Below are 12,478 nucleotides of genomic sequence, written 5' to 3'. Positions count from 1 at the left end.
CCATGCGTGCAGCAGCATTCTCGTCGCATCCTTCGGTTTGTCCGATCGATTTTTTCTTGTTTGCAATATTCCGTGGGCGATTACGCCGCACCGTTTCCGCCAGCAGAGATTTTCCAGGGCGGCACTTTCACAAGGTTCTGTGAATGTATCCGACGTCGATTGAAACGAAGAGCGCTCTGGAAATTTTGGAAATTTTCTTTCCTTATTAGATCCCCGTGAAAAAGTTGAACGCCAAACAGCGCTGCGTGATATACCCACGCTCTTTTTTAACGGTTAGTTAAACTACTTTCTTGAGTATCTTCATTATTTTTTCTCCATTTATCATGACGCAGACAACTCGTTGAAACTCATGCTGACAGGAATATCAGGATTTCGACAGACACAAAGAAATGAAAGCAGAATTCTTGATGCGTCGCATCTTTTTCATCTTTTTTTTTCACATTACACATTATTAGTCGACCCTAATAATAATAAGCGAGGGCTTCTGTCGAGGGGAAACCGTGCCAGTTCCGAGGAGCAGGCCGAGGGCCTTTTTCGCAGTTTAACATCTGTATCATTTGTGACATTGTTAGATTCGACTTGAGTTCCATCTGCTTTCTCTCTCTCTCTGGTTCATTCTTCGCGCTGGTTGCAGCACAAACGCGTGTACGTGTCGATTAAACGCTTTTACAGGAGTACAAATCAAGCTCTGCACGCTACATTATTCCTCGGCCATTTTACAAAATGACGTTTACGCCTCGACGGGTTCCTGATATACCCCCTCATATTTCTCCATTCCATTTTTTTTCCATTCTTTCCCCCACGGCTATGGTACATACATACGTTTAGCGATATAATACATTTTTCGACATCACCTCTCGACACCAGAAGCCAAATCTCCACAAAGGAGCAGTTGCTCCGCACGCGCTTATATTCGTTTTTTCTTTCTTGAGCGTTTTTAAATCTGCGCGATCGTAAGTTCGACACTCGCACGCGGTGGATTTCATCGATGTTGCAGGCATCGTGCGATATTTTTGCACACATGCGAGACCGAACCGGAAGTGGGCTTTGTTTAGCGGTAGGGGAAATGTATCGAAGCGAGCTCGAGAGGCGTTAATTCACTAATTTTTATTTTTTCATTCTTTCTCATTGACCGCACGAGTTTCTTTCCCGATGGAAGGCTTCGAGGAGGCAAAAGAGATTCGAGTGCGTCGCGCGAGAGTTTTTTCAGGCGCGCACTCGCTTCCACTGTCATTTGAAATTGTGCGGTCTGGCGTTAATAAAGTATGCAATGTATACGTTCTCGCATGCTTCGATGATGACGATTGCTGGCACGTGGATTCGAAAAAGCCATGCCCGTTCTTCACAAGTTCATTGTGGAGAGGCCACACTCGTGCGGCTCCACTCGGACCTTCCCCTGCTCCGTGGAGAACAGTTGACGAAAATTTGGAGGAGCCGCGGTAAATTCGAATTATACCACTCGTTTTTTCGCCCTGCTCATCGATGTGCAATGCCCTTGAAACGATGGAGAGAGTTACAGATTCGTAATTCTGTATTGCACGGGGGCTAATGACCTCCGATATTCGACACGTTAAATTAATGCTGTTGGCTTTGAAAACTCCACTCGGAGATTACACACTTTGGCAAAAGTTCACCGAACGCTATGTTTATTCAATAGTTTCATATCGATTCTCAGGGAAAAAGTTTCGATCGTATAAAAATGAGCGTGCAGTCGCGATCATACTCGTAAATGGCACGATGAAGTAATGGCTATAGAAGAGTCGAGTGCCGAAACACGAGCGTTGAGAGCTGGCCATCGAGTGACTCGTGCCTTTTCCGTTCTCGTTTATATAATGAGCCCTCCCCGGAATATAATATAAACTATAGCGATAAAAGGTTATATATAAGTACAAGCATAGAAGCGAGGTCCTCTCGTCTTGCACAATGCAATCAACCGCCATTGTTGCACTCTCGTTTCGCGGAACAATGAAGGACGAAGAGGTAGAAGGAGAGCGGCGGAACTCTCGACGCGGTCTTCGACGTTTAGCTAAGTGCAACGAAGGTCCATTATCGAATTTAATATATAAAGCTGGCGTTGAGAGTGAAAAGCACCACCATGGAGTCGCGCACGGCTCTCGTCGTTCTTTTTTCTTCTCACATTTGCCTCGATTCGGCTCTCTTTCCTTTCGCCTCTCGTTTCTCTCTCTCTCTCGCTCCCCCTCGTTTTCGCCCTTTCCGTTCGCATGCCAAGTCCGCCGTTTCTCTTCCTTTATTTTTCTCTCGTTGGTGAGATTCGTACCTCTTTCTGCCAGAATCAGAGAGGAAGCAAAAGCAAGCCTCCTTTCCGCACGAGTGCATCGACGCTCATTCTTTAACCGTTTTGGCCGTTTTGATGCCCTGCTCTCAGACTGTGCTCTCAGACATACACGCTTTCAGTGCGTGCACTTGACCGTCTTCTTGAGCCTTTTTCGTTCCAAATCTCTCGCGGCGAGCGGCGAGCGAGTGCGAAATAAAAACATGAAAAAGAATATGCGGCCTGGAAGCTCGAATTCTCCTGCCTCTTCGTCTCCTCGTCTCATTTTTCGCCCTTTCGTCTTTTTCGCTTTTCTTTCGTCTACGAGTATATTTGTTCTCCCGGCGAGGAGAACCTCTGTGAAAATCTTAACGGGAGTTTTGCGTTCCCCGACTTTTGGAATCTCCAGACTTTCCCAGAGCATCTGAAACATCGACCGAGACAACATTCTCTCCGCCATTACGCTTGAACGATCCCGAGAGGCTGTGCGCGCTCGGGACCCGACTCGCCCGCGTTTTCTCCGGTTGGCGGATAACACGACCCGGACCCGAGGAGTCTTCCTCTAGGCGGAACGGCATCATAAGCAACGGAGAAAGACACCGAGAGAGAAGACGATGAAAAGAGACGGGACGAAAGCGCACAAGATGAAAAGAGCCAGAGCGGGGACGCTCGCTGGATGCTGGATATTTTTCCCCCTCTACGACGAGAACGTATCAGCAGTCAACCAGCCAACTGGTGGCCCCTCACTTTATATATATATATATAAGCATCGATCCCCACTCAAAAACAGAGGGGACGAGGACGAAAAACAAAATGCACAAGAGAGGGATCTTCCTTCTGCTTCTCGTAAAAATGGCTCTTCAAGGCTCTCTCAAAGGCAAAGTCAAGAATTCACCGCACGCGTTCATAAATGCGCACGGAGTCTTTGATCCGACGTAGCGATCGCATCGTTATTTCCTTGTAGAATGAGAGCTGTAAGAAATATTCGCAGACTCGCGTCTCCGGACGCTGAATAATTGTGGTAAAATGTATGAAAGCCTGCTGTTTTAAAAATGCACGAAAGTTTTGAAGCGGGGATTTTTGGCTCATCGCTGAGTATATACGGAGTCCGCAGAGGCCGTACACGAAACCCGAAGTTTGGAGCCCCGTAAGAGTATGTGCAGCATGCGAAGGAAAATGTATGAGGAAGTGTATAGCCAGCTCGATGGAGTTCAGCTAGACCAGCAAATCTTAAGGAGAAGCAAAACTTGCTTCGCGAGTTGTCGGAGCTAGGGGAAGTGGCGGTCTTAATTGCTGCCTAAGAAGCGGGCACCCTTCGTCCTCGTCGTGGCGCGTTAACCCAGTGAGAGGATTCGCCAAATCCCTGTGACCTTAGTGCCGCCTCTGTTACTACATTATTCGTGGACTATCCTAGCGTGGAAGCAGCCCACGTGAGAAAGAAAGAGGGGAAAATGGTGAAAGAAAAAGGGGGCAAAAGGGTGGATCGAAGGGACGAAAGGTGGCTGCTTAGAGTACAAGAGTCAACAATTTGGAGTGAGCTCCGTGCGCGGCAAGGATGTCTCTCGGCTAAGACCTCCCAAAGCGGAAAGCAACGTCGTTTAACGCCGAGAAATCTCGAGCGGGCGAGCTAAGAAGGAAGAAAAGGACGATGCTGCTACACACAGAAGAGAGGAGTTCTATCCGCAGGAGTTGCTGCTCCTCGTAATCCGCGAGCAACTTTACTGCCATCGTCGTCGACGTGGCTTCCTGCCAATGCGTCTCTTATATCTATACATTCCGTTTATTCCCCGTACGAGATATCGCAGTTTGGGAGAAAGAGCAACCGGGAGCTCCGAAAATGGTGAACGTCTCCTAGCTTTTGAGCATCAACGTAACAGCTCGAGACTCCACACAAATATATGTATATTTCCATAAATATACACGTACACAAATGTGCCAAGAGCTTATCTCACCAGTCCCGATATTCGCAAAACGAACAGAATCATGGACACAGTGTTATCGTTTCTTTACCGTGTTTTGCTTCCTCGTTCCGGCTCGGGAACACCGTCTAGCGTGTACATAAGATTGTTACTGATGTCTCGAAAGCTTTCCGCATATATATACTTCTGTTATCCAAATGCAGATTCGAGCTCGACGCCTCGAACGGATAGCTTTCAAAAACACCATTTTCAACGACGGAAAAAAGAGACGCTGCTATATATCGACGAGTAATCAGGAGAGCGATGAATCACGAATCGGTATACCCGGAAGAAGATGAAATTATTTATTTTCAATCTTCATATAAAAACATTATAAAGAAGAGAACACAGAATCATCACTCTCCCGCATTCGCAGAGATTTTTTCAACCGCGAGTACTACTCGGAAGCTTCTAATTATTGCTCGTCTATGAAGAATTCTCTCTTAAGAATTGTCAACTCGATGCACGAGCTTCGGTGCTTTTCCGCCACTCTCTTTCTCTCTCTCTGCCTGGTTCTTCACCTTTCGAGCTATCCGGCCTTGCTGCTTCAACATCGTTCAGCTTCCATCAGACGTCCGCGAGCGCGACGATATATTTATATAGAGACATACGTACGCGTATATACAGACTTTTGCTATCGGGCATCCCAGGCCCAATGGAAACTCAAGAGGGTCGTTATCAGGTTTCCATTACCACGGTGTGCCGGGACGAATGCCGAGGCATTGGTAAAGTTAACGGGAGAGAGAAGGAGGCTCGGATAGGGATGAGAACCCTTCATGTTTGCAGATAAAGGGAAGGCGAGACGGAGGGCGGTGTATGTAAGACCAAGAATGACAGAGCTTCACAGGGCACGAGAGAAAAAGAGAGAGAGAGAGAGAAAGGGAGAGGGAGAGACATCGAACGAATGAGAGAGAAACCAAGTTTTCTCTCTTCCCCTTACTTTCCCTTCCTCTCGCTCTCCGTCTTGATACCGGGGGTGAGAGAGAAGAGAAACCGTGCAAGGGTTGGCGACGACCACCTGCACCAAACGCTCGGCATCTTATCGCGCTCCCTCCGAGCCATTCTTCCAAAAGCCTCCGGACTACCCCGTCACCGTGGGTCGTTTCACCTTCTCTCGCGGCCTCGACATCGCCCTCGCTATTCCCTCTTCCCTCGCCCTCGGCCGCCGAGCTAAAACCCACTGACGCTCGGACGCGCTCACCCAGAAACCGACGATAAGGTTTGCCAGCCGACGCGCTATCCTGCCTCTCCGCTCCACGACGCTACAACGTGTAACCCAACGGGTGCGTACCGCGCTGATACATCCCGGCCACCCCTCTCGTCTAACACGACCAGAAAATCAACCCTCCGCCACCAATCCCACCCTCTCGTTTCTCCCTCCGAGCTTCTGCGTTACACACTTTCCGTCATTCCGCTACCATCATTCATTCACCGATCATTTATAAATTGCTTCTCTACGTTCATCTATACTCGTGTGACATTTTTTTGCCCTTCTGTACGTTTCCTAACAATGCATAACGTATGAATAATGCTGATAACTTTCTCGTACGATTGCTCTCGATCGTGCGACGGGTTGACGATCCCGATTGCCACTGTAAAATCAAAGTAGCGAAATTTGAAGTCGCGTTAAGGAAGATCATGCGAATCTAATGGAAATCGAAAATTCCAACTTTGAGAGTTGAAATTTGCAAATATGCTAGAATGTGAAAAACAATTAAGGAATATCACATTTTTTGAAAGGTTATACACAGGCTCTTATGGCAGGCACACTTTTTGTGCGATGATTTGAATTTCATGAAATAGAGTCTTTCCAACTTTGGAGAGCCAAAAACGAGAATAAGAAAATACAATGTTTTCATATATCAATGATGTTTTGAGAAAGCTTTGTTACCGGTGTGAAAATGATTTGGGAATGGAAAAATAAAAACACTTATTCGAGGGTAACGAGTAATAACGACACAAACAGTTGAAGGTTTGACAACACCATGAGCCAGCTGGTTTAAAATATAGAAATGCAAACGCATATAAATAGAAAATATCAAAAATTTATCAATTTCAATAATCAAGTTACACTTAATTTTAATAATTGCGAGAATGAATTTTAATCGCTTCTTTGATCATGAAAAGAGCCAAAAAGTTGTGTTGCTTTTTTTGAATGACAAGTAACGCATGATCTCCCTCAATATCTGGAGATGCTTTCTGATAATAATTCCGATGTTGAATCGTTTGCTTTCAGTAGCCGAGCTCGAGGGCGGCGCTCATTCGGACGAGACAAACAGCGGAGGTGACAACAGCAACGCTGGAAGTGTTTCCGGCGGTGGTGACGACGACCAGGCACGTCTCCGTCTCAAACGAAAGTTGCAAAGAAATCGTACGAGCTTTACAAACGAGCAGATCGACGCTCTCGAAAAAGAATTCGAAAGAACTCATTATCCGGATGTTTTCGCGAGGGAACGATTGGCAGGAAAAATTGGCCTGCCCGAAGCTCGAATACAGGTAATTATTCAGATCGCGAATATGAGCGCGCGTCATTTATATGTCAGCGAAATTCATCGCTAATCACACTATTCGTGAACGCGCGGTCCCCTTTTCTCGTTCCTCTGCATAAATTGTAACGGGAGGCCAGTCTCACCTCCTGGCACGATTTCTGGTTTCACAAAAATCCGTCAGAGGGTTTACGGATGGAGCGCTCTCGCGTCAGCGGAGCACCACCCGTACGCTAATAAGGCTTCCAAAACTTTGCCTTTCTCCTCCTCCTTATTCCCACCAAAATTGTACAAAAACAAAGAAATAATGGAGCATATTATTCCTCGATATACGAGAAGATTGCTTATCTCAGTATGCTCTGAGAGGATGGATCAGTCGGTATATCGCAACCGTGAGTGTGAGAAAGATAGTTGCAAATTCCAAAATCCAAATTCTTTGACACAGTTTGATCGATTAAAAAAAGGCTCTGTGAGTCAATTTTTTCCATCGTTCTGCGTAAGCTGACAGAGCCTTTTTTTAATCGGTCAAACTGTGTCAAAGAATTTCGATTTCGAAAATTCCAAGTGAGGTTAGTCGACTGATCCATACTTTTAACGACGCTATGCCCGATCGCGTCACGATAATGGAATAGTGAGCACTGGATGCTTCCCTACCGGACGAAAGTATCCGTTCTCGAAGGTCGAGTTCGAGCAAGGCTCCTCGGATAGCCCGCAAGTTCCGATATTTCAGAAATGAAAGACCTCCCGAATATCGCGAAATGTTTGAAAATATTTCTCAAAACTGACCCAACTCGTTTCCGTCACTGTATATTTATAATTTCACTAACTCAGGTATGGTTTTCGAATCGCCGGGCAAAGTGGCGGAGAGAAGAGAAACTCCGCACACAACGGAGGGACAATCCTCAGCAACAGCAGCAACAGCAACATCCCCAGCAACAGCAACAGCACAACTTGGTTAGCGATCATCCGACTCCACCGCCACCCGGTGGCATGCTCGGGGGTCAACCGCCGCCTCAGGGGCCACCTTCACCACCGAGAATTCATCATGGATTTGCACCTACTGGAGTCTATCCTGGAATCCCCAATATGTCCGACTCATACAGGTAAAAACATATTTTCGACTCTACTCAAATCAGAACTCGATTCCTCTGTTTTTTTTTTTTTTTTTTTTTTTACCTTGCGATACTTTCCCGAGGTTGATGTTCAGCTCATATTTTTTTTCGCCCGTCGAATTCACAGTGATACAGAAACTGACGGGTGCATCTCTTCGTCTTTCAACGGCGAATAGAATGGCATGCAAGGAATTCAATTTTTCATGGAAGTTCCTTCCGCAAAAATCTCGTATCATTCGAAGGGATTGAACCGCCGAGAAAATCGACGAATCTTTTGCTCCGTCGTTCGCCAGGAATCGCAATAAATCTCGATCATACTTTCTTGAGCTTAAATCTTTGATCTTGAAATTTTTTACCAAGAGTCGTCTCGTAACAGTAAAAACACATTTGTTGGGTCAACTTTTTCAAAGTAGGCACGTGAGCGCATTGAAGACATTTTTTGCTGCGATTTCATACAAGAAACAAAAAAATTCATCCAACAATGTCCCGCTGGACTTAATGATCGATCCAATCGAATAGTCCATCGAATAGTGATTCCGGTGGATGATTTCGCTCGCACAAAAAAAATCGAATTGTATCTCAGCTCGGATAATTTACCGGTTTAAGGTCGATCCCCTACGACAGCCCCAACCAAAAGTTATGTACCGTCTGCATATTAAAAGGGTTGACAATTCGTTCAGATCGTAATCAATAACTTTGTAAAGACCTTATATACGCACTCGATACCAGCAAATATAGTACAAATATCATTTGCTTTCGTAAAATTTATTCTAAAAGTATTTTTGATCTGACATCGCGAGTAAATTTTTTGACGGAACTATCCGGGCTACGCTTTAACACACGGAAAAGGTTGCCTATACACACGACATTCGCTTATTCGCTTGCAAAATATATCGTATGCAGCCTAAACCTTCGTACTTCTCGAGACTATATCTGTCAAACTAGATGGTCGATCACCTTGATTTTTTTTCACAATATCTGTGGTATCCTGCTCTAGCTCCTCCTCGTTTTTTATAAACTTCCTAATTTTAGTACTAGCGGTAGAATTAATAATGTGCTGTTTGCCTATGCACGGTCCGTATGTTACGTGTTAATTGAGTCAACTTCAATTACATATATCTCGGGTTCGGGATGGTGAAACTTGTTAAAATTTTATAGAGGTGTTGTTCATATGTTAAACAATACGTATGCCAAGTTTAAATAATTTCCTAATTTAACTGTCTCGTGGAGGAACCACCTTAAGAATGCTCATGTGCGTCGTGCTAATCAGTTGACAATCTTTCCGTATTTCTTTAAAACAATTAGCCCGGTCATTCATTTATAGGACAATATTAGTAAAAAAAAGCGTTATCTCAATTTTTTAATCGTAAATAATGTTTAAGTTGAATTCAATGCGGAACATATTTCATTCCGAGTCTTTCACATGATTCGATAGTACATTGCGAAAAGGCAACGTTTGACAAAGTTGAACGCAGTCAGTTGACAGATTAGACGAGAGATCACCGTAAATAACCCTAAAAAGTACAGTTGTCACTTCCATTGACAATATGATACAGGTTGCGCTACATATGACAAGTAACGTATAGGCCTGAAAAATTTCAAGGTTCTGTAACCATTTGTCGTCGTCGACTAAATATTTCTAATTCAGAGATTTGAGTTTTGAGTTGAAGCTGGTTGAAGGGGCCAGTAAGTCATTGTGCTGGCCGCAAGCGACATGTTGATTTCTGTGTACTTTTCGACTGTTAATATTTCAACGAAACAGTCGATAAAGGGTCTTGAAATTTTACTGGTATAGAAAATAAATCTTGGATTGTAAGACATGAAAAAATGAGAGTGCTATCTAAAAATAGTCCTCATGCCTGTACATCCTTAATTGGACATAAGTTCATTTCATTTTTTGCTTAATTGTCTAAAACTGAAATTTATCTCTCAATTCTCCCTAAAATATTTCCCTCTCGATATCCTTTTAAGTATAAGATGAGTAAACGAGCTCAAAACGAATTTTCGTATTCAAAGATGTTGATTTAATAATTAGTGCGTTTTTTCTTCATTTTCCACAGCCCAATGACTTCGATGTCGAGCTTCACAATGTCCGGTCAACAGGGTCAACAGCACACGAGCAGCATGTCGTCGCTAGCATCAGGCGGCGGTATGGGACCAATGGGCATGACAGTTGGGATGACGGTTGGACCAAGTCCAGGAGCTTGTCTTCACCAGCGGGACAACGGTTACTCGTGCGGTGTCGCAAGGCCGCCGAGCTACGAGCCCCTGCATCTTGGCTACGGATCGAGACCAACGTGCAGCCCGACTCAGCCTTATCACACAGCAGGGCTCAATCAGTACAACCAGAATGCCAGCTCGACCGGTGAGTGTCTACCGCACTCACTGCACTCGCTGCTAGCGCTCTAGCCGATCGTGGGACTCGGCTATCATCACGCTCGTGGATACCACTATTGAATGAGAGTCGATCTACGATGCTGAACACTCTCTCACTCTCTCTCTCCTTGAACCGGTAATGGTTAATGTATAAATTGATCAAGGAGGTTCAGTCATTCGATGCAAACTCGCATCTAAAACGATAATATTGTCAGGTTTTTCAATGCTAACGATCCTTCGATTCGACCCAGTAAATCCATCGAATTGCTCATTTTGACGAAGCTTTAAGGAGGGTGGCTACATTCGTTAAAATGATAAGAAATTGATCAAATTTGATGATAATGTTCTTCAACATCAAGTCCGATGATACAATTTTTTTCAAAATTTTCTTCTGCTTAGTTATCGAGTAATTACGCATTAAAGCAGATTTCTTATCTCCGGAATGTATACCTATATATGTGGAAACGCTATGCTTATACACGTGAACTTTAGTGATCAATTACTCGATAACTGTACAGAAGAAAAATCTTAAAAAATCTTTGTATTGTCAAATATGGCACTAAAGAATATGTTCACCAAATTTTATTAAATTCTTATAATTTTGAAATTTTTAATGTATTTAACATGGTTTAGCATGGCAACATTGTATCGTCGCTATCCACCCTCCTTAACAATTTTTGTCCCAATTTTCCACAATAGTCTCAGTTGACTGTGAAAGAAAATAGGATTCTTTGATTGAGATCAACGCAGCAACAGAATTTCTTTCAATCAGGAATTTCGGATTTTTCGAAGGACTGAAAAAGCAATAAAAAATTCAATAAAAACAATTGAGTTGAAGTATTTATTCATTTGGAAATAGACTTCCTCGCCGAGTCCTGTTACTTTGGAATGTGTTCGAAGACATTCTTGCGTGCATTTGCTTTCAATTTTTTATCATTAGTGTATATTCAGATTCGATTAATTGGAATTTGCTAAATGATTTTGACGACTAATTGATTACAGGTTTAATATCACCGGGCGTGAGTGTGCCGATAGCTGTACCGGGACAACCAGCACCGGATATGGCAGCCCAATACTGGTCACCGAGGCTGCAGTGACCGTGGTGGTCGTCCACGTCGACCTCAACTTCTTAGGACCCGGGCCATCTCGTTCTCAGACGATTCCCCAATGGGAATGTTGAGACACAATATTTGTGAAGAAGAGGTCTTCGCGTGACTGATTATATGTGTAAACAAACGAAAAAAAGAGACAGAAAGAAAAGATGTGACAAAATCCAATATCAACGCTTCTTGCTGGGAAATTTCGAGAGATTTCATTTGCGACGAAACCAAGATTTTTTTTCTGTCATTGTGAACACCCGCAATCTGCGTGACTACTGCCGTTTCCCATCAGAGTCTCTCGTACGTCGTTGGAAGCATCGATGATCGACAAAAGTGACTCGTCGTCCGATCACACTTACGCCATCAATAGCAACGACAATATTAACGCACGAATCTTTGCTTCACACACATACACGAACATTTCAATTGAATTTTCTGTAATCGCTCAAATCGTAAAAGTGACACCCACCTCATACCGAGATAACGTTCCATTTATCGTTTCTCCACCGAATTCGCGTTAAAGGAAAACAAAGTAATAAAAATCCTTTTAGAAATCAGTCCTGCCTAGCGAGATGTGTTTTAGTTAATTGATGAATAAATGAATTGTAAACGTACAGAGAGAAAATTTAGTATTTAAGTAAGTCGGTATTGCAAGTAATATTTATATATATATATATATATTCGTGTAACGAACGAGGGACGAAAACATTGATGATCGACGGATGGATGATGTTGTCGTGCGTATTCCGTATCCAGCCCCCAAACTTTTCCCTCATCAGTCTTCTTGCATATAAAATATAGCTGATTCTTATTATTATTAATATTATTATTATCATTATTATTATCTTTTGTCATGATCATCATTATTTTGTATTATTGTCACTATTATTAACAAAACACAAATATTAAGTACTTACCTGGCGTCGATTTGCTATGTATAAATATTATAAATATAAATATATATATATATAAATATGTCTCCACTGTACGAGGTCGCGGAGTGACGGTCATTGCGTTGGAGAAGACCGATTGTGATTTCTCTTAGACCAGGTATGTTGAGCGTACAATTATACATTCTAAATAAATATAGACAGCGTGTGTGATTAATCGACCATACCAATTCATCTTGAACGAGCAGTCATCGGAAATAAAATAATAAAGAAAATGAGCAAAG

At 43.4% G+C, this 12,478-nt stretch overlaps 1 protein-coding gene across 4 annotated transcripts in view; it reads left to right on the top strand.

Annotated features, from left to right (window-relative positions):
- Nucleotides 1–12,393, top strand: part of LOC122406986 (paired box protein Pax-6-like) — a 103,435-nt gene extending 91,042 nt beyond the window's left edge. For 2 of the 4 annotated variants that reach the window (XM_043412896.1, XM_043412898.1), the window contains 4 exons: nt 6,467–6,726; nt 7,548–7,819; nt 9,889–10,193; nt 11,207–12,393. In XM_043412896.1, the coding sequence (XP_043268831.1) occupies nt 6,467–6,726; nt 7,548–7,819; nt 9,889–10,193; nt 11,207–11,301 (932 nt within the window). In that variant the 3' untranslated portion in view covers nt 11,302–12,393. Of the gene's footprint in view, nt 1–6,466; nt 6,727–7,547; nt 7,820–9,888; nt 10,341–11,206 lie in introns of all 4 variants that reach the window. The other 2 variants (XR_006260126.1, XM_043412897.1) reach the window with 2 other exon arrangements.
- The last annotated feature ends 85 nt before the right edge of the window (nt 12,394–12,478 follow it).

Source organism: Venturia canescens, chromosome 2 (assembly GCF_019457755.1).
Source record: "Venturia canescens isolate UGA chromosome 2, ASM1945775v1, whole genome shotgun sequence".
NCBI lineage: Eukaryota > Metazoa > Arthropoda > Insecta > Hymenoptera > Ichneumonidae > Venturia > Venturia canescens.
The sequence above is the reverse complement of the archived record's forward strand: the minus strand, read 5'-3'. Positions and strand labels throughout refer to the sequence as shown.